The sequence below is a fragment of the Sminthopsis crassicaudata genome, chromosome 2, assembly GCF_048593235.1.
Source record: "Sminthopsis crassicaudata isolate SCR6 chromosome 2, ASM4859323v1, whole genome shotgun sequence".
NCBI classification, from domain to species: Eukaryota; Metazoa; Chordata; class Mammalia; order Dasyuromorphia; family Dasyuridae; genus Sminthopsis; species Sminthopsis crassicaudata.
Window position 1 is genome coordinate 452,810,537 of NC_133618.1, and position 23,803 is coordinate 452,834,339.

The 23,803-nt window shown below is 34.8% G+C and overlaps 1 protein-coding gene across 1 annotated transcript in view; it reads right to left on the reverse strand.

The window, feature by feature from the left end:
• TBC1D20 (TBC1 domain family member 20) overlaps positions 1-23,803 on the reverse strand; it is a 47,161-nt gene that overhangs the window by 16,609 nt on the left and 6,749 nt on the right. Inside the window, exons 2-5 of the mRNA XM_074292831.1 lie at positions 19,309-19,494; positions 11,052-11,132; positions 1,970-2,156; positions 1,678-1,779 (exon numbers count right to left, since the gene is read on the reverse strand). Coding sequence (XP_074148932.1) covers positions 1,678-1,779; positions 1,970-2,156; positions 11,052-11,132; positions 19,309-19,494 — 556 coding nt within the window. The remainder of the gene's footprint in view (positions 1-1,677; positions 1,780-1,969; positions 2,157-11,051; positions 11,133-19,308; positions 19,495-23,803) is intronic.

A 23,803-nucleotide genomic window follows, 5' to 3' on the forward strand; every position in this document is an offset into this window, starting at 1 on the left:
TTTCCTGAACTCAGTGCTGCTTCCCCTGCTTTCATGGATTTGTACAAGTCATCCTCCACATCCATAATGAATTGCCTTTTTATCTCTACTCTTCAGAGAGAGGTCTTATCTTCCCCTTAAGTGTTCAGCTCAGAAGTTACCTCCTCCATAAATTAGAGCCTTCTCTAGTCTCCTTTACTGCCACTTGCCCAAGTAATTAATGCTCTCTCTTCCTCAATTTATCCTGTATTTATTGGTCTGTCTGTATACCTGTTATATCTCCCCTCCATTAGAAAACATGCCGCTGCTGCTTCTTTTTTTAAATAATAGTTTTTTATTTTCAAAATACATGCAAAGAGTTTTTAATATTCACCCTTGCAAAACCTTGTGTTCCAAATTTTTCTCTCTTTCTTCCTCCCACCCTTCCCCTAGACAATAAGTAATGCAATATATGTTAAACATGTGCAGTTCTTATATATACATATATCCATATTTACCAGGCTGCACAAGGAAAATCAGACCAAAAAAGGGAAAAAAAAAAAGCAAACAGCAGCAAAAAAGGTGAAAATACTATGTTGTGATCTATATTCAGTCTCCATAGTTCTCTCTCCATCACAAGTGTATTGAAATTGGCTTGAATCATCTCATTACTGAAAAGAGTCACATCTATCAAGAGTTGATCATCACATAATCTTACAGTTGTGTACAATGTTCTATTGGTTCTACTCACTTCACTTAGCATCAGTTCATATAAGTTTCTCCAGGCCTCTCTGAAATCATTCTGCTGATCACTTCTTCATATACCATAACTTATTCAGCCATCCTCCAATTGATGGAATCTACTCAGTTTCCAGTTTCTTGCCACAACAAAAAGAGATGCTACAAATACCTTTGCACATGTGGGTCCCTTTCCCTCTTTTAAGAACTCTTTGGGATATTGGCTCAGTTGGATCAAAAGGTATGCACAGTTTGATAGTCCTTTGGACATAGTTCCTAATTGCTTTCCAACACGTTTGGATCAATTCACAACTTCACCAATAATGTATTTAGTGTCCCAGTTTTCCCACTTACCCTCTAATATTTATCATTATCTTTTCCTGTCATCTTAGCCAATCTAAGAAATACATAATGGTACTTCAGAGTTGTCTTAATTTGCATTTCTCTGATCAATAGTGATTTTGAGCAGATTTGAGCCAGAAATGGTTTTTAAGTTCTTTGTTTGAAAATTGTCTGTTCAAAACCTTTGACCCTTTATCAATTGGAGAATGGCTTATATTATTATAAAATTGAGTCAATTCTCGATATACTTTAGAAATGAGGTCTTTATCAAAACCCTTGGAAGTAAAAATTCCTCCCAAGGAGAGCAAGCTTCTTGAGGGGAGGGACTGCTATATATATATATATATTTGGCTTTGTGTTATCACTGTGTTTAACTTTGAGCAGAGGAGGTGCTTAACAAATATACTAAATTTAATTGAATTAATTCTCCTGTAGATAATATACTGGGACTGAGAATTACCTAGGGAAAAAAACTTATGCTTGAGCAGTTTTATGAAATTCAGGGTTTAATGAATTTATTCATCTTTTAGCATGAGACAAAGTAGGACCCACCCAAGCATATTGATAAACAGTTTAAGATGATAATAAATAGGTTTGGATTCCCTAAAGGGGAAAAGTTGGGGAGACCATGTTATATACCTCTGCATGAAGTCATGAAGCTCTGGATTCACCTGATCTATGATGGGCATCAGGTAGTTTAATATATGCTTGGTATTGTCCATTGTTGGGTCCATGAAATCCCTAGGGTGAGACAAGAAAAAGAATTTGGTCAGGCCAAAACTATATTAAGCCCTGCTAAAGGTTAATCTATTTAACAAATTTATTTAACAAATGGACCAGAAGTGACCAGGGAGAAATCACAATTTTTTTAATCAACCAAAACTGGGAGAAAATGTAACTCTCATTTTCTTACAGTTTCCTGGCAAAATACCTGAGATGGTGTGTAGAGAGCTTCTCCACTAGTGATGTTGCCAGCCTCTCACCCGTAACGAGTAGAAATGTGACCACAATGTCATGATAGCCCTGGTAATAGTGCAGCTGGGGATTGCGTTCCAAAACATACAAAATGATGTCAATCAGTTCCTCCTGGAGTCCTTCTCTTTGTTCACTAGGCATGTCTGCAGATGGAGAGAGAGAAGCACATGGGCATGGCAAATAGCCAAAGAGCAAGAAAAGGAAGAAGGACCAGAGCTGGCTTGCGCAAGTATAGAATGGTGGCTTTCAGAGGAAGTGTATAATCAAGAAATGAATCCCATTGCTAACATCCTACAAGGGTCCTTATGACTAACTTTTAGATCACTGTATGAGCCACCCACTCCAATGCCTACACCAATAGCTTCAATCAGTCCAGACAAAGTAGTCAAATTAGTCTTCTTTATGAACAAATATGATTATGTCCTTTTGCTCCAAACTACTGAATGGGTTACTGCTTATTGCATAAAATTCAATTTCCTTAATTTGGGAGTCAATGCTCTCCATAGCTCAACACCACCTCACATTTCCATCTTTATTTCAGTCTTTTCCACATGATTCTATTCTATGCTCCAGCCAGCTGAAGTGGACTGCCAACTTTCTTCTGTATGAAGCTCCTATGGTTTTCTACTTCTGCACCTCTTTTTTTCTATATTCCTTATGCCTGCTATGTCCTGCTTCATCTATTTTATGTTATCATTATTTGTATATATAGGCAGCTAGGTGATCCAGTGAAGTCAGGAAGACCTGAGTTGAAATCCAGCTTCAGATACTTAATAGCTATGTGATTCTTGGCAAATTATTTAACTTCTGCCTGTCCCAGCTTCCTCAGTTATAAAATGAGGATAATAAGAGCACCTATCTTCCAGGGTTGTTGTAAGGATCAAATGAGATATTTATAAAGCACTTTGAAAAACTTTCATTCTTTGGCTAGGTCTCTTCCATTTTGTACTGCTGAAGTTGATCTTTTGGATTTATACACAGTTTAATTTAATCTCTATTAAATTATTTCTCTATTTTCCTTTCCTGAACTTTACATGGAACTTAGTTGTCTTCCCATGAACCTATCATGTCAATACTGCTAGTCATTAAACACCATAAGAATAGGAGTAATATTATATTTCTCTTTATATATTCGATATCCTTGACATTTCTTTAAAGAGGGGGTAAATTACGCACCCATATACACACACAAATGTATTTGATAAGCTTTGTACTCAAAGATGTAGGTTTTTCCATACTATATTCAATTAAGAGTCAGAGAACCTAAGTTCTCTTTAAATTCCAATAAAAAATTAAGTCACTTTTTGTATGTATTAGAAAAATCCTATTTTATATACTTCATGAAAGATAGTAAAATTTTCAGGTTTCTGGAACATTAATTGGAGGATAATTATCTGAAAGGCAAGACTATTTAGTGACAAGCACACTAGAAGCAGGAGACACTTTTTTTTTTAGTGGTTTTGACTAAATTTTATCATTTGTTGTGTGAAGTTAAACATGTTATAACTTTTGTGTTACCCTGTGGAAAATCTATTGCATCTAAATGTTCTCCCGTTTGTATTCTTCAAACTTAAAGAAATCCTTATTAACTGGATGCTTGCACTTTTAGCTAAGATGTAAGGGCATCAAGTCTCAAAGCAATTCACCTAATGATGTTCTGTGTAAATGGAAGTTGTAAAAATGATATTTCTTGGCAAAGTAAAGCACAGGAGATTTGCAGATTATTAACCCAAGATTTATTTCACAAAACAAAGAATCTCAGGCTTTGACAAGACCTCAGAAGTTAGTTTATTTTCCTTTTCATTCTGCATATGATTTTATTTTTTGGTTGTGTTTCTAGTGTGCAACAATTACCAGGCTTTGTTTTCTTGTTTATATTGCTCCTAGTTTTATTGGAATGTTTAAACTATTCATATTTAAGATTAAGATTGTGAGGCTTGTATTTTCATTTATTTTTTGTACTGAATTTCACTTTCCTTTTAAATCAGTAATTTCTCCCTGAAATTAGTTTTAATTATACATTTTGATACTACTCTAATCCCAAGGTTACTATTCCCATTTATATGCCCTATTGCATTTTTTTTGAATTTACTTAAATTGAAATACATCTTTTTATTTATTTCTCTACTTTTCTTTTGAACCTTTTCTTCCACTCAGTTAAGTTTGTGGTTAGAAAATTTCCCTCACACTTACATGAAATGATGCTGAGTGAAGTGAGTAGAAGCAGGAGAACATTGTACATAGCAATAGCAAGATTAGATCAATTCTGATGGATGTAGCTCTTTTCAATAATGAGGTGATTCAGGCCAGTTCCAATGATCTTGTGATGAAGAGAGCCATTTGCACCCAGAGAGGATTGTGCAGACTGAGTGTGGATCACAACATATTATTTTCATTTTTTGTTGTTGTTTCCTTGCATTTTGTTTTTTCACTTTTTTCCTTTTTGATCTGATTTTTCTTGTGTAGCATGATAATTGTGGAAATATGTCTAGAAGAACTGCACATGTTTAACATATATTGGATTACTTGCCATCTAGGGGAGGGGATGGGGGAATAAGGGAGAAAAAAGTTTGGAATACAAGGTTTTGAAAGGATAAATGTTGAAAATTATCTATGCATATGTTTTGAAAATAAAAAGCTTTAATTGAAAAAAAAAGAACGGGGGCTATCTTTTTGCTTTTTAAAAAATATTCCTAATATTTAGCAAAATTGCTGACATATAATAGACTAAATTTTAACAAATAAAATAAATTAATTGACTATGATTTGACTTTTAACATGTATTAGGACAGGAATTATTTAAAGCAATACTTTTATAGGAAAGCAAGAACTTATAATCTGGGAAACAGAACATCATATTTTCTGAACAAAATGTTTCAGAAATCACAAATGTGATGTTGATTTGCTTGAATATAATTAACTGTGACAAGAAAAGATACTATATGGGACTTGTATAATCTCTGGGGTAAAAAGGTGGTACACACATACACACACACACACACACACACACACACACACACACACAATAAATCAACAAGATAATAAAACACTCGGCTTTGCTTCAAAAAACAATGAAAGCAATGAAAACTTTCTCTTTCCTCTCCAATGACTTATTTTATAAAGTAACATTCTTTTGTAGAATCTCTTTCCAGTAAGTTTTTTTTAACTTTGTCCTCCTTGTTCTTTTTCTTTCCTAGTTTATTCTAAATTCTATGACTAATGCCACTTTTTTGTGTTTCTGATTCTGAAATTATCAACTTTAAATCTCCTCTCTTATTGCATTTCTGTTACAGCATTTGTAGATATTATCCTGTTATTTTATGCTGTACCTAATAATTTTTAGAAACATTATTTGATGAAGGAAATATTGTCAAGTGAAGCAATGTCATCTAGTGCAAGTTATTCTATATCCCAAGTCTTAAAGTCAAGTTCTATCCCCTCCGCTCATCTTGATTATGTAATCTTTGGTTCTATATCTATTCTCCTACTCATCATCCCTTCTCCTGGGAATTTATCTGCAGAGAAGTCACTTTTCTAGTGCACAATATCTCTCAGAAGAATCTTATAATGAATCTCTGTCTTTTTTGACAGTCACACTGTTACAGTGGACAAAAATGCTAAACCTGGAATTAGGAGGACCTGAGTTTAAATCTGGTCTCAAATACTAACTCTGTGACTTAAGTCACTTAACCTCTGTTTGCCTCAATCTCCTCAAACTATGAGGAGGACAATAATTTTACCTACCTCACAGGGTTTTTATGAAGGCTGCATAATATTTATAAAGCACTTAGCATAAAACCATCTATAGTAATATGAAAAAATGCTCTAAAAACAATGATTAAAGAAATGCAAATTAAAGCAACTCTCAGGTACCACCTCATACCTGTCAGATTGGGTAAGATGACAGGAAAATAGGGGCAGCTAGGTGGCACGGTGGTTAGAGCACCAGCCCTGAATTCAGGAGGATCTGAGTTCAAATCTGTCCTCAGACACTTAACATTTCCTAGCTGTGTGACCCTGGGCAAGTAACTTAACTCCAATTATTTCAGAAAAAAAAAAAGTGACAGGAAAAGATAATGATAAATATTGGAGAGGATGTGGGGAAACTGGATTCTAATGAATTATTGATAGAGTTCTGAACTGATGGAGCCATTCTAGAGAGCAATTTGGAACTATATCCAAAAGGTTATAATACTGTGTACTACTGAATACAATGGAATATTATTATAATATAAAAAATGATGAGCTGGCTGATTTCAGAAAAACCTGGAAAGTACACGATCTGATGCTGAGCAAAGTGAGCAGAATCAGATCAAAGTACATAATTAACAGCAAGACTGTGTGGTGATAAACTATGATACTTAGCTCTTCTTAGCTATACAGTGGTCTAAGACTTCCAACTGAGTTGGATAAAAAATGCCATCTGCAATCAGAGAGAGAACTATAAAGACTGCATGTGGATGGAAGCATATATTTTCACCTTTTGTTTTTGTGTGCTTTTTTTTTCATGGTTTTTCCCTTTTGTTCTTATTTTTCTTTCATAACATGACTAACATGTTAGGAGAAATATTTAAAATAATTGTATAGGTATAACCTACATCAGATCACTTGCTCTCTTGGGAAGAGAGGGAGAAAAAATAATGGAACTCAAAATCTTACAAAAATGAATGCTGAAAACTATCTTTACATGTAATTGGAAAAATAAAATGCTATTAAGTTTAAAAAAAAAAAAAGGCAAACATTTAGCACAGTGTCTGGCATATAGTAGGCACTTAAATGCATACTTCCTTCTTTCCTCCTTCCTGTACTCCACAGGAATGTCTTTAGTGGCACCCTTTTCTTCAACCTTCTGGGCAAGACCTTCTTTTGCACCATATTATAATAGTGTTCCACCATATTTAAGACAAAAACTTTGTATATAAGATTCCCTCCTACCTTTTTCCAATGTCCTTTCTTCCTTGTTCATAATACTTTTCAATATTATTCCTATCATAAAGGACAATGATTCATTTATAGATGGTCAATAGATGAATCTTTGGAATATTAATTCAACTCTTATTCCTTCCTATCTTTTGATTTTTAAAAAATATTTCTAGCCGTGGATAGAGCACTACCCCTGAATTCAGGAGAATCAAATTCAAATCTGGTCTCAGACACTTTAACACTTCCTAGCTTTGTGACCTTGGGCAAGTCACTTAATCCCAGCTTAAAAAAATAAATAAAATAAAATAAAATATTTCTAGCCTTTGTCTTCTTTTTCTTCCCAAAGTATCCCTCTTTATTTATCTATCAGTTCAATTTAAGTTTTTTCTATTGTTTGGATATTTATTTGCAAGCCAAATATTCTGTCTCAACTGCCTCTCTTTAAAGCATAAAATTTAATTTTTTTCTAATGGCAATAAGGTTTAATTCTATAGATAGCTTATTCTGGGTTGTAGATCGAACTCCTTTATTTTTTAGAATCTAGTATTTCATTAACTTCTCCAAGGTCTCATGAATGAGGAATCCTGGGCTATTTGAATGTGTTGTTCCTTCACATCTAAAGATCTTTCTCTGAAAGGCTTCCATTATCTGAAATTTATTATTATTGAAATTTAAATATTACTAGCCTTGAAGTATCAAGTAGGAGATTTTTCTTCTAGTAGCAATCTCTGGACTTATTAATTCAGTGCTTTATTGTCTTTTATTTAAAGCATTTATTCTAGCAGTTTAAAATTTTTTTTCTTGCAGCATGGTATTGAGGTTTTTTGATTTGTCGTGTTTTTCTGAGTCTGATGATTCTTCAATTGTATCTCTGCATCCTGTCTTCAAGATTAAATTCTTTGGCTTGTAGGTGGTGCAGTGGATAGAGTAACATCCTCTAAGTCAGGAGGACCTGAGTTCAAATCTGGTCTCAGACACTTAATACTTCATAGCTGTCTGACCTTAGGCAAGTCACTTAACCCTGAATGCCTTAACCAAAAAACAAAATAAAAGAAGAAGAAAGAAGAAAGAAGGAAGAAGGAAGAAGGAAGAAAGGAAGAAGAAGAAGATTCCTGTAAGATTCCTGTTATCTTTTTGTATCTGGAATTCTGGTCTATTATCCTTTATGATATCAATAATTGTTCATGATATACTGGCTTCAGTTTTTACACACTCTTCCTTCTATTATTATGAGACTACTAGTTTATCTGCTTCAAAGTTAGGTTTTTCATAAGTTTCTCTGTCTTTCTTCTATTTCTCTGCAGTGTTTCCAAGATTGAGTTAACAAGTCTCTGAGTTGGAAGTATAGGAAACCCCAATGTCAGGAAAAACTCCAGAGAAAAAGATTTTGCCCCTGCTAACCTGTAGCTCTATATTGCCCAAGTCTTTCATCTACCCTTACCTAATTGCTTCAGTTGGAGATCATGATAAATCATTGACATGGGAGTTTGGGCAGAATTTTCTCCACAACCAGACCCTGAAGCTTATGCCTGCAAAACTATCTGTATTGATTGTACCCAGTAAGGTGGGTGGATTGGAGGGATGCTGCGCCCTATGACTTTATTTTCTCTTATGCTAATTATCTTTGTACAACATTTGTCTCACCTTATGATTTAAAGTACATACTCAATATCTAGCACATAATTTTTTTTTGGAGGCTTTAGCTTTGGAGTTAACAGAAAAGAAATATTACAATTCATTGCCAGTAATATTCCAATGTGCTTCTGGAGTTCCGAATCCTCTCTATTGTACAGCATAATTTTCAAATGATGATCCACTGTTGGAAAAGACATTATACTGGGGGATGGATGGATCAGCCATTTGTGTCATTCCTTCAGCAGTCAGCTCTGTCACTGCACTGGTTTGATTCCATGCTCCCTTCTTCTCCCTGCTCCTTTTAATTCTGGAAGCATGTCCTAAATGAATCTCAAACTGTAACACCTTAAGTATCTGTACTGCCTTACTGCCAGACAAAGAATATCATTTTAGTGAATAAGAAAGCAAGTGATATTGAGGCCTGAATAGAACAGGCAAAAAATTTAGGCAAGAAATCTCATCACTCTCTACCCCAACAAAGAATGGTGTATGCTTGAGAATACATCAGAAGACATGTACAAAATGCAAATAAACTATACTTATTAAAATAATATTATTAATGAAATAAATTATTAATAGTTGAAATAATAAATGTTACCAATTGTCATAAATTAATGAAGGAGAGACAGAACTGGAAAAGAATAGTCTACAACATTTATATTATAGACTAATGATGTGTTTAAGGCAAGGTTTCTTAACCTTTTCTGGGACATGGAACTCTTTGGTAGAATCTTTTCTCAAAATAATTTTTCTAAATGCATAAAATAAAAGGCATAATTATAAGATTACAAAGGAAACTAATCATATTAAAATTTATTATTAAGATACTTGATTTTGTAATCAGAACCCCCCCTAAAATCTTAGTATAACACATATCATAATGATTTTGGTTTCTCAAAGACTATGACAAAATTGTGGCAAGCCTTACCAGGCTAAAAAAATTTCAAGCATAGTATCAATGACAGATTATTTTCTGAAGACTAATTTAACTGAGTTAGAAGAGGATTCTTTACCATCTTGCCAAACAGGGTTGTTTTTTTCATTATTAATAATTATTAAGTATATTAATTATTAATAATTAATTATTGTTATATTATTAATACTTCTTATTATTTTCATTTTCTCTTTAAGACTGATTTAAACATATACTTTAACATACTTAACATATATTGGTCAACTTCCATCTGGGGGAGGGGGTAGGGAGGAGGGGAAAAATTGGAACAAAAGGTTTTGCAATTGTCAATGCTGAAAAATTACCCATGCATAAATCTTGTAAATAAAAAGCTATTAAAAAAAAAAAAAGATTTTAAGGAAAATTGCACTTTTATATTCTATACCAGGTAACTAGAATGGGAAAAGAAAGAGAACTAGGGTATATGTATGTGTCTGTGAACACACATACCCCCCCCCCACACACACACACTCTCTCTCTCTCACCCACAGAGACACATATTTCATAGATTTATTCTGTGTACATAAGAAAAAGAATGCAGTCATGAAGAAACCCTTTCAAAAGATAAACAAAAGTCAGGTCTATTGTCATTGGTTGTCCATATAAAACCAGGAGATTCTCTTGGCCTCGTGATCCTATATATAAAATTCTACAGAGAATGACAAAAGATAAAAACAGAATTCTGGCTTGGGTTTTTCTTTCATAAAAGTATTTCTTACTCCTCCAAGGATATAAAGATGACTATAAGCTCTAAACAATAGGACTAGATGTAAAGGTGAAGTTTTATTGAACTATTCAGCTAGATAGTTTAAGTGGTTTTCTAAAATATCTGCATGTCCAAGAGTCACAATTTAGACACTAGATAACATGATCTAAATCTAATCAACTTAAGGCATTAACAGGACTTATTAGTGCTCAAAATCCAAACCAATTTAGTCCTTTAAAGCACACTGACTTGGGGCAACTAGGTGGCGCAGTGGATAGAGCATCCCCCTTGAATTCAGGAGGAGCTGAGTTCAAATCTGGTCTCAGACACTTAATACTTCCTAGCTGTGTGACCCTGGGCAAGTCACTTAACCCCAGCCTCAGGGGAAAAAAAGAGCATAGTGACTGTAGCTTTGATCCCTATTAACCCCCCACTCATGTCTTTGGGAAGGAAAGAAATACTCTATTATTTCACTATCAATATGCCAGGCAGAATTATTTTTAGCTTGGATCTTTCTATCATAAGTCAGAAAGTCAGTAATTCAAAGGATTTGAATTCAAAGGATTCAACATATCTGATAGTGGATTCCCAGGAAGGAGAGTGAAAGGTATACAAAGCACTTTTGCCTTCCAGTTACCTGCTTTGTCATGTTCTTGCTGCTGACACTAAGCCTGAGATTCCTGAATGAGTGTAGAGGGAGGAGAAAAAGAAAATTAAGAAATACATGGGCAAATGCATCTGTATTGGAAGTCACAATAATGTAGAGAGAAAATGAGATCACAGAATGAAACAGGTAGCAAGCCAGAAGAGCCATCACCTTACCAGGTGGGAACCGCCGTAAAGACCGCCTCACATCCAGAAGTACTTGCTGGAAGTCTTTGCTATCTTCCCGTAGAGACTTCTCTGAGGAAAAAAAAAAAAAAAAAAAAAAGTATTTCATAACATTATTTTGTCCCCTTCTTGGTTTTTAAAGTCCAACTCAAATTCTATGAGTCTTCTCTGAAATATAATAGTTGATAACCTTTCCATTCAGATCTTACAAAGCACTTTGTTGCAAACTTCTATAATATACTTACCATGTAATACTTGTTTAGCAAAACTATTTGTTCTTGGCATTATATCTCCTTAGAATACACATTCTTTATGTGGAGAACTATATCCTCTATATCTAACATGTACAGGCAATCCTAGGCAAGATGCTCTGCACAGAATAGGTGCTTGTTATAATTGTACTGCAGACTCCTAAGTCTTCTAGTCTAACCCGTATTTGAGGGATCATTCTGCACTAGTGTACCCTGACAAGTGGTCATTTAGTTTGTTTGAATTGTCGTTATGACAGAGCACTTACTAGCTCATGAGGCAGGTGATTCTGACTATGAACATTTCTTCAACAATGAAAAAATTTCTTCCAAAACCAAATATAATCAGATATAAAACAATCTAGAATAGAACAACTTATCTACAGGGACAGAAATATAATGACTTACTTCTTGAAATAGGACACAACCCAAGTTATGTCTTGTAATGCTCTGTTGTCTCCAGAAACTGCCAATCACTCTCTGGGAGGAGATCTGCTGTCTCAACTCAATCCCAGACTAGATTCTTCTTTCTCCAGAGAGCTGTCCCAACTCTGTCCTAGAGTAGACTAACTTCTTGCTCAATGTTGTCTTCTTTTATCCTCCCAGAGAATGGGCATGTGAGAAATCAAGGGCTTGTGGGAAAATTACTTCAACCAATGAACTTGCTCCTTTTAAAGGTTGTGTAAACTCCTTTTCATATGTAAACTCCTCCTCAGAAGTTCAAAGGGGTAAACTCCTCTTATAGGCCGGAACCAAAGGTGTGAACTAGAGAATTGTTAAGTACCAACTTAGCACTTAGTAATAACCTAACATCTCTCCCTTTCTTTTGATTTAGAAAATAGGGTGGTCATGACCTTGAAACATAAATCCATCAATATGGGAGGTATTACACATTATTACATAAATTACATAAACACACAGTAACATAACACATGCTAGAAGTATGTAATAAATAACATGATTAAATAAATCATAAATTGAGAATTTATACATGTCCATAAGTCCATTGTCCATTAGTTCATGTGCCAAAAATCAAATAATTCCTGCAAGTTTTGAAGTCCTCCAATAGTCTCATCTTGTGTTAGGAAATCCAATGATTCCTGCTGCTTTTAAAATTCTTTAACAGTCTTATCTTGTGTTAGGGAATCTTTAACAGTCTCTTTATCAGCCATGCTCTTTCAGTGTCAGATGTTTCTTAGATCTTCTCCTTTGTTTTGAGGTCTTTCTCTTTTTCTGTCTCTCTCTTAGACAAGGCGAATACGACTCGTTGGCACCCATCTGATTCCTTGTATACTGTCTCCCTTTACTGATAACTTAATTTGATGGAAAAGAGTAGAACTAGGTTTGGATGGTAGAAATGTATTGCTCTATAAAAATCAGGAATTCTGCCAAAGACAATGCTTGTGGCTAGAATGTTATTAAAGGCCATTAAGAGAGTAGTACAATTATCTGGGATAAGTCCTGAAAAAATATCCACATTCTATACTAACACACAAATTAATTTGAAGAAATACAAGCAAACCCTCTCCCCCAGGCAGTTAACCTATCTGGTCCTTTCCATTCACCACTTTCTGGGTCTCTCCACATCACCTGGCGATTATCTAAGGACAGTGGAGCTACTCGCACTGGACACTGCCCTTCTGGTGGGTTATAAAACCTGTCTGCCGGAGCCAGTGCATCTTTGTCAAAAATTAGAAAATTAATGGTTTAGAGAACTAAATTTAGAAGTTCTCTAGGGTTACCTAGAGAAGGCTCCCCCTTTCTTTTGTTTTTGGAGGAGTGTCTTAATGTCTCTGTTTCTTCTCTTTACTATTGCCTGACCTTGTGGATTAAAAGGAATTCTAGTGGTGTGTAAAATCTTATACCGCGCATAAAAGGTGCGCAAAATGTTTAGAACTATATGCAGGTCCATTATCTGTTTTTATTTCTTGTGGCACAGCCATAATTGTAATGTGTGGATAAGGAATTCAGTGACCACTTGGGCTGTCTATTTTGCTGTTGGCACTACAAAAGTGAATCCTGAAAAGGTATCTACCACCACATGGATAAAAGACAGATGACCAAAAGATTTAGAATGGGTCACATCCATTTGCCAGATTTCAGTGGGTCTCAAACCACAAGGATTCTTCCCTGGAGGGACTGTAGGAGCATGGAAAGGAAGGCAAGCTGTACTGCTTTTTACTATGCTCATAGCTTCCTCTCTTGTTATTCCAAATTGTAAATGTAAAGCTTGAGCAGCCTGATGATATTTAGAATGAGATTCTTGTGCTTCCTGAAGTAAAGGAGTACTGGCTAACATAGTTAAAAGGCTATCTGCCTTTGAATTTCCATCAAAAATAGGACCTGGAAGTCCACTATGTGAGTGGTCATGCGAGATATAAATCTTGCCTGGATGCTTTCTCACTTGCTTTTGAAGTTCCTTAAAGAGCTGATAAATATTAGAGGCTGCAAATTTTATTTGGGCTGTGGCAATTCTTTGTACTATACCTACTGAATAATCTGAATCAGTAATTATATTTACGTCTCCTGGGTAATAAGTAAGAGCTAGCATGATAGCAAACAATTCATTCTGCTGAGTGGACTGAAAAGGAGTCCTGACTACTCTCTTTATGGTTAAATCATGAGAGTATACAGCACAAATATTTTCTTTGGAGACGTCTGTAAAGATTGTTGGTCCTTTAAGAGGAACCTTAGAAACCTTTTCTTCAGAAATCCATCGCCAATTATGTAGTAGCTGGGTTATCTTTAATGGAGACCCATGTGCAAAATTTGGAGCTGTGGCCAATAAAATTTGCCATTCTGGGACGGTCTCACAGCATACTTAATTATTAATTTGTGCGTTAGTATAGAATGTGTATATTTTTTCAGGACTTATCCCAGATAATTGTACTACTCTCTTAATGGCCTTTAATAAAATTCTAGACACAAGCATTGTCTTTGGCAGAATTCCTGATTTTTATAGAGCAATACATTTCTACCATTCAAACCTAGTTCTACTCTTTTCCATCAAATTAAGTTATCAGTAAAGGGAGACAGTATACAGGGTTAATTTCATTTGTCTACTACTCCCTGGGTTTTAAAGGGTTATCATCATCTCTTCCCAAAAGGTTTAGAAAACATTTTGAATATCACATAAATAGATATCATATAATTTTTTAAAAAAAGATCTTCCCCCCATCTCATTACTGATTAGACAATAAAGGTATTACAAAATGAAGGAGATCCATGTAACTTGCCAAAAAACTTGGAGTAATACAAAAGTAGTCAGTCCTCTGACCAGCTATAATAAGTGTAAATTTCCAAACAAAACCTAAATCAAGAACTTTCTGAAGACCTCAGGAAGAAAATCCCTTATTTCACTTGCAAATAGTTCTTATATGCATATACACAAACTAATCTTACAATACATGTAAGATGGAAATTCTGCACCTGACTGGTTAGGAAATATTTCCACCACAAAAACTTAAGAGATCAGAGGAAGAGATTCCAAGGTTTACATAATATAAAGAAGTTAAGGTCCCTGATTAGAAAAGTGTACTGCTCTGAATCAATTTTCTGAAAGTGTGAAGTAGCAGAAGAAAAGATAATGAATTTAAAGTCAGTGGAACTGGGTTTGAATTCTGATTCTAATTAGTACCTCTGTGATCGTAGATAAATTGCTCAGCTTTTCTAGGTCTTTTAAAAGATGGAAGTTGGGATAAAATGATTTCTAAAGCATCCCTCTACCTCTAAATTCTATTATACTATAGTAATGGGATAAGGCATATATAGTTTTCTTTTCTACTTTGCCACCTGTTTCTGTATTAGGCATGTGTCCTAAAGTAAGTGGCACAATAGTTTATGAGATCTGAGATATAGTTTAGTTGATAGAATATTAGAATTACTGGAACTACTTAGGGTAAAAAAAATTACCTTGCATACATATGGATGCTTTTTAAATGAACTATTGTTCAACTGAAGAGAACAAGGAAGGAAAGAAGGAAAAGGAGACATTATCTATAGGAGATTCATACTTAAAAATAGGAGTTGGACTAGATAATCTATCAACTTCTTTCTATAATATAATTTTTTATATTTTCTACCAATTAGCAAAGTCAATCAATAAGAATTTATTATATGCCTTTTAAGTGCTAAGTTCTGTGAATAAAAAGACAAAGATGAGGCACTCCCTGTCCCACTAAGGAACATATATTCTATTAGAGTATATATAACCTTGTAATGATCTCTAATTCTTCATGTCTTTAAACTTTTCTTCTTCTTGGAAGAGGTTAGTCCTTGGAGGTGTGGATGGGTAAAGAAGGGATTTTGCCAATCAAAAAGGCCAGATTGTAGAAATGATGATTGGGAAATCAGGATAAGACCTAGATGCAAACCTAACCCAAGTCAGGCTAAGAGGAAAACTGGAAAGTAAAACATATGTCTACAAGAAAACGTGATAAAGTAGTTTGATATAGAAGAGCCAATACTTGGCTACTTACTTACCCTAAGGAGCCATTTAGGATTTTTAAATGTATATGAGGGAAATGGTCAGGTCTATATTTCAGAAATATTTATTTGGTGGTTGTATAGTAAACAGATTAGAGGCAGAGGAGAAACCATAAACAGATTAAATTAGGAAGCTACTGCAAAAGTCCAAATGAGAAGTGAGAAGTAAAGCCTGATCAATACTTGGAAGCTAGTGGTAGAAGTGGATAGAGTCCTGGATCAGGATTCAGGAATACCTGAATTAAATTCTAGATTCATATACTTACTAGCAATGTGATCCTAGGACAATCAATCAATAAACAATTATTAAACACCTACTAAGTGCCAGGCATAGTTGTAAGTGCTGGAGATACAAAAAGAGTGGAAAACACAGTCCTTGTCCTCAAGGAGCTCACAATTTACTGGGAGAGACAATGTGCAAACAAATATAGACAAGCTAATAAACAGGGGGAAAATACTAGAATTAAGAGGAATTAGAAAAGACTTCCTGTAGAATACAGGATTTTAGTTAAGAATTTAAGGAAACCAGAGGAATCAGCAGGTGGAGCTGAAAAGAACATCCCAGCAATGGGCACAGCAAGAGAAAAATTGTCCAGTGCTGAAAGATGGAGTGTCTTGTTTCTACAACAGCCAGGGGGCCAGGATCACTGAAGTAAAGAGTATGTAACAGTCTGAGATTGGAAAAGTAGGCGGGTGCTATGTAATGAAGGGTTTTGAATGCCAAACACAAGATTTTTGTATTTGAACCTAGAGGCGATAGAGAGTCACTGGAGTTTATTTAGTAAGAAGGTGACATGATCAGATCTGTGCTTTAAAAAAAAATCATTGAGGCTGAATGGAGGATGAAGTAGGATAATACTTGAAGCAGTCAGACCCATCCATCAGAAGATTAATGCAACACTTCAAGTATGAAATAATGATGGCTTATACCAGAGTGATGGCAGTGTCAAAGGAAAAAAAGAGAGTATTCAAGAAATGTTGCAAAGGTGAAATAAACAAGTCTTGGTAACAGATCGGATATGGGTAGGAGAAGGAAAGAGATAGTGAAAAGAATGTGTCTTGGGTTTCAAGGGACTGGGAGATGGTATTGCCTTCCAGTGGGAAGGGTTGGGAGGGTTCAAGGGGAAAGATAAGAGTTCTGTTATGGGTATGCTTGGTAACTGGATGTCTACTAGGAAACCAGTTTGAGATGTCTGAAGAGTAACTGGATGTGCAAGACTAGAGATGAGTAGAAAGAATGGAGCAGGATAGGATTTGAGAATCCTCAATCTAGAGACCGTAATTAAATCAAGGATGCTGATGAGATCACCACGTGAGACAGTATAGAGGGAAAAGAGAAGGGAGTCTAGGAAAGATGTTTAAGGGACACCTGCAGTTTAAAGAGTATGATTTGAAAGAGAATCTAGCAAAAGAGAAAGAATAGGAAAGGTTAGATAGGTAGGAGGAGAACTAGGAGAAACTAATATCCTGAAAATCTAAAGACATCATTTCTAAAGGAAGAAAGATTACTCAACAATGTCAAAGGCTACAGAAAAGACAAGGAGAATAAGGATTGAGAAAAGGCCATTGAATTTAGCAATTAAGAGAGCATCAGTAACTTTGAAGAGAGAAATTTTGGTGGAATATTAAAGTTGAAAGCTGAATTTTAAGGACTTAACGAAAGTAGAGGTACCTATTGTACACAGCTTTCTTGAGTTTAGCTACAAAGAGCAGAAGAGGTAAAGGATGATAGAGATGGAAGGATCAAATAGGATTATTTTCAGGGCAAGTCATTTTATCTCTACTTCAGTTGCCTCAATTGTAAAAGGGGGAAAGGCATAATAATAAGCATTTACATACTGCCTACTATGTGCCAAGCAATGTGTTAAGCACTTTACAAGAATTATCTTATTTGATAGCACTACTCTCCTGGGCAATTATGAGGAGAGAAAGTGATAATATTTGCGGAAGTGCTCTAAAAACCTTAAAATGTAATATAAGTGCTAGTTATTATTATTTAAGACAATATACTATTAAGCTACATTTAAAAAAGTAGTGTTTGAAATAAGGAAGGCAAGAGTCTTGCTGTTCTTTATGAAACCACTTTTAGAATTCATTGCTTAGTTCTGAGACTTAAATACTTAAGAATGTTACTGACAAAACAGTAAGGAAACCAAATTTTACCCTCAAGAATTGTGGAGGGAAGAGATTGTTGTCAGATAAGAAATACAATAAGAGAGGGAACAGAATGGTCCTGCTTGGATACAGATACCATAACTAGGCAAGAAGTCATAAGGAAGTAAATTTTTAAAAAAATTTATTTATTTTTAATACATATTGCTTTCTGAATCATGTTGGGAGGGGAAAAAAATCAAAACAAAAGGAAAACACCATGGGAGAGAAAAAAACAAACAAAAAAAAGAAGTAAACATAGTATGTGTTGATTTACATTCAAGCTCCATAGTTCTTTTTCTGGATGCAGATGGCATTTTCTGTCCCAAGTCTATTGGAATTGTTTTAGATCACTAAACCATTGAAAAGAGCCAAGTCTCTCATAGCTGATCATTGCACATTCTTGCTGTTATTGTATACAATGTATTCTTAGTTTTGCTTGTTTTACTCAGCCATCAGTTCTTGTAAATCTTTCCAAATCAGCTTATTCATCATTTTTTTTTAAATAAAGCAATAATATTCCATTATCTGCATATACCACAACTTGTTCAGCCATTCCCCAAGTGATGGGCATCTACTCATTTTCCAATTCTTTGCTACCACAAAAAGAACTGCAACAAACATTTTTGCACACATGGATTCTTTCCCTTTCATTATGATTTCCTTGAGATACAGACCCAATAGTGGTACTGCTAGGTCAAAGAGTATGCACAGTTTGATAGCCCTTAGGGTATAATTCCGGATTGCTCTCCAGAATTCGGGTTGGATCATTCCACCAACAATGCACCAGTGCCCCAGTTTTCCCACATTCCCTCTAACATTTATCATTATCTTTTCCTGTCATCTTAGCCAATCTGAGAGGTGTGAGGTGTTTTAATTTTTATTTCTTTATTCAATAGTGATTTAGAGCATTTTTTCATATGACAATAAATGGTTTTGATTACATCATCTGAAAATTGTCTGTTCATAAAGAATATGTCCAAAAATAGAATATGCTACCCAGGAACTAATGATATTAATAATTACTGTCATCATGACAATACTGAAGTCCTCATCACTGGTAATATTTAGAAGTCAGATGACCACTTGTCCAGAATGCTAAAGAAAGAATTCCTAATATTGAGAGAAGTTGGATTAGAGGCCTTCTAAAGTCCCTTATAACTGTGAGATTCAATGATGGTATAATAGAGATATTTGTGAAGTAGCTCTGATAGTAGTAGCAATTATTATTTACAGTTTTTTCCACAGACACCACCAAACAAATCATCCTAAGACAATCATATTTACTTCTAGATATCAGCAACAGAGAAAAAACCCTCTGAAATTGTCCTTCCTTTCCCATTATAAATTTGTTTTCCCTATACCTGGTGGAGGAGGAAGGTCATTTATGTTGACGTTGAGAAGTTTTGGCCACACTTCACGGCGGATATCATCTGTCAGGAGCCCACCTTCACTAATTGCCATGCGTCGAAGTGCAGCCACATCGGTAGGGTCACTGTTCAGGGCTTGGTGAATCTCTGCAGCTTTCCTTTTCTTTTTGGAATTATAGTCTACAGAAGAAAAAAAAAAAAAAAAAAAAAAAAAAAAAGATGTTATCTCTGAATTAAGCCAGGCAAAGCTAAGATGGGAGTAGTAAAAATAGGTAGCTAATGTACAGCATAGAGGGGAAGGGTATGTGTATGTAATATTATTTTTTATAAATGTTTATGTTTCTAAGATAAAAATTTCATTCTCTATGGTATGTGCGTGCATGTACGCAATAAACAGATGTGTGTACATAGGTATTTGTACATATGCATCCATATACATACATACTTTTTTTTTTCTGATAAGTGATTTTATGATCTATAGTAAGACTTCAAAGCATTTTTTAGACAGAACATACAAAGGGCTTAAATTTTCAGAAAGGATATATTCACAATTTTAAAACCCCTACAAGGATATCCAAAAGTTGTAACAAAATCTGACATAGGTTCTATTATCTTAAGGTATCTGGTTTAACTGTTACTTGGTTTGAAATTTACATTGGTGTAGAACTCACTGTGCAGAAATTCTACTGATCTACTAAATTGGCAACTAACTTCCCTTTTATTTATTATCTTAATGTGTTTTGCCTATGATTACAAAGTCATTATATATCAAAAAAGACATAAAAATTGCACAATAAAAACCAACAAAACAAGAGATGTCACAAAGCAGTACAATGAATCTGGATGGATCATCTAGTAAAATTTCCTCATTTATAATGTATATTCTACAACTTTGATAAGGGGTTTCTTCTATATAGGAGGAATGAATTGATAAAATGCAGACACAATAACTTCTGTTTATTTAAAGAAGGGAGCAATCTGGTTTAACTGTACAATGTTTAATTCAATTCAACAAATATTTAGAGAATGTAGTGTGACAGGTTAGGAGACAAAGCTGTGAATTTGTAACTAGAGAATGTTTTTATGCTATATTACTTCTACTTTGTACTTACACAACAGTTGAGTGTTCATGAAATGAAGCTGCTATATTATGAATATGAATAAAAACATGAGTGTTGCTTATTTATTATATGCCAAAGTTTTGGCAGATGATAAACTAAGGCAACACAATGGTTTGACATTAGGTCATGATGTCAAAAGTAGAGGCAAAATGATGATCTAGACAGATGAATTCCTTCTCCACCTTGTCCTACTTTTCATGATAACCTAATAGCCTTGAAAATAGTGCCCTACTTCCCTTTGTCAGCACAGCACCTGACTTAGTCAGGTGTTTTGATTAAGAAGTTATTTGTCTTCTGAGTACAGATGTCTATTAGGTTTTTTCCAAGTTGATTTGCTTGTATATCTATCAATCTATATGTAGATAAATAGATAGATTTAGATTTATAGATATAGATACATATAGATACATACACTAAAGAGGTTTAAGTCAAAGAGTAAGTTCTACATTTTAATAAAGCCTTGGAATAACAGCTGACCACTTATATGGCACTTTACAAACTATCTTATTTGATATGATACAACAGCAAGGTTGAAATTAAGTCCACCAACACACTCTATAACATTCTATTTATTCGAAGAATTTAATTGTATTCTTTATTTTCCATGAATCAGAAAGGGTACCAATACTGATTATAATAACAATTTTTAACTGGTTACACTAAATATTGTTTGAAAAACATCTTATAAGCTTTTTCTAAAAGTAGGAAAGGAAATTTGTCCTCAATTAATTCTAACATTCCCTCCAGCTTACTAGTATAATATAGTAGCACTGTATTAGATGGGAGAGGAGGTGGAAACAACTGTTGCTACATATCTGGGGGATATGCTTGTAGCGTGCTGTTGTCTCCAGACGCTGCCAATCGCTCTCTGGGAGGTCTGCTGTGTCAACTCAAATCTCTCAGACAGATTCTTCTTCCTGTAGAGAACCGTTGTCTCCAGGCAGTTGCCCTTAACTCTTGTCCAGAGAAGTGACTTCCCTTCCTGCAGAGAGCCCCGTCAAGCCTGATGTAGTGCAGAGACTTCTTCTATCTCTGGAGTGCTGTCCTCTTTTATCCTCCCAGAGAATGGGTGTAGGATAATGCAAGAGCTTCTGGGAAGAAGTACTCCAACCAATGAACTTGCTCCTCTTAGAATTCCTAAGATGTAAACTCCCTTTAAAGGCCCAAACCAAAGGTATGAGCAAGAGAACTGTCAAGTCAACCTGAGTTCACACCTTGTAATTGTCCAGACAACCTGAGTTCTTACCTAGTATTCCTAACATATGCTTGTAATCATGTGAATTTCCACAAATTTGGGCAACCATTCTGGCAAGATATTAAACATTTTGAACCATTCTATAGTTCTAAGAAAAAAAAAAAAAAAAAAGCCTCCAACTGGATTATTTCCAGATTCTGTTTTGTTCCAACTCAACATTTATCAAACACCTACTATGTGCCTCATCATGTCATGGAGGTGATAATGGGTTCTCAAAAGTCAAAACAGTGGAGTACAAATATACCAGACTGGAAAAAACTTCTAATGTAGATCTTGCCAAACCCTAATGGTAGTTCATTGAGAATACTAATATAAAGAATGAAACAATCTGTATTTTCAAGTATTTTACATTCTATCAAGGGAGAGAAATGAATGTAGGGATCAGATCAGAAAAAGCTTTCCAAAGGAGATGCTTGAGATTACTACTTATAGCAAGAGCAGCAATGTCTAAGTTTTCTGAGGTGAGAAGGAAAAAATGTGCCTAGGCATGAGTGATGGCCAGGGCACGGGCCCAAAGGTGAGCGATGCAGCAATGTATGTAGAGGCCAGAGAAAAAGACCAGCTGGTCTGGATCTTCAAGTACTGACAAGGAGTAACGTCAGGTTAGGAAGTTAGGCTGGGGTCAGACTGTGAAGGACTTGAAAAACTTAACGGCAAATTTATATTTTATCCTAGAGGAAACAGTGCCATTGGAGTTTATTGAATAGGAAAGTAAAGTGGTCAGATCTGTGCCTAAGAGAAAGTACTGGCAGCTTTCTATTAGTAAAGAAATCTACTCTAGGGATGGGGGGACAGCAAGCACAAAAGAATGAAGGCAAGAAAGGGCAGAAAATAATAATAGCTTGTAAGTATATAATACTTTAAGATTTGTAAAGTATTTTATACATGTTGTCATGCTTGATACTTACACAACCCTATAAGGTAGGGAGCTACTATTATTCTCAATTTACAGAAGAGGAAACAGAAGTGACTTTTTCAGGCTCATATAGATAATAAAAGTCTAAGGCAGAATTCATACTCAGGTCTTTCTGAATCTTTAGCATTCTACAGACTGAACTTCTAAGAAAGCAATGAGTAGTGGAGCTTGACAGGAGATGGAGACATGAAGAGCAGTGTTGTGAAATAAGCCAGAAAAAGAAAGTTGAAGTCAGGCTGTCAAGGCTTAAAATGCCAGATTATTATTTTACTCAGTAGTAACAGAGCTATAGAAGGTTGTGTAGGAGAATGACATGATTAGATTGTTATATTTTTCTTTCCTTTTTGGGTGGAAATGGATGGAGATAAGAGACATTTTCTCATACAGTTAAAATGGAAATCTTAATTTAGATGGATTTATCCCTTTCCTGGGAAGAAACTTGGTCTAGCAAAGAAGTACAAATGATAAATGAGGAGGTTATCTTCTCTTCCTCCCAGCTGATAATATGCAAACTCAACCAAAAGTAAATGTTCTATCATCTTCTAGTTTACAAATTTCAAATTAGTAGGTACTCTCCAGAGAGAAGTTAAACAGCTTATGTTGTCTGTAGCTTCCAGCTCTGGTCCCGGTACTATCTCGCTTACAAGATAACTGAATATTTGACAAAGTCCATTGTGCAAAAGGAGTAAACATTATAGGATGTATGGGGAAGACTTGATTTTGTGGGATCACTTCTTTCTTCCCTTACAAATATCTTACTGCTCACGACACACACATATTATGATCTTGCCTTAAAAAGACTGGGAAACAAAACACTTTCAGGAATACAAGCGTCCAAAAGTATTCTTTTGAGAAAATAGAAAAATGGCAAATGGATTGTAATAGGTACAAATAATAATGTTAAAATTATTCATTTAAAATGGAAATGAGAAGATGGATATTCTTTAGATGCATAGGAGAAAATAAAATTCATTAGCTTCCAACAATTTAATATTAAAATAAGTTCTACAGGTAGACTTTAAGTTGTGAAACACAATTTTTAACTTCAAAATTTTATAAAAATTTGGATTTAGGATAAAAGTCTACAATTCACCTGGAGATAGTAAACATTAATTTCCAGCTGTTTTTTTTGGTCCCCAAAATTAGAGAAATGTGTAAACAAAAATCTCTACTACAGTTTACTTATGGTGGTGGTCA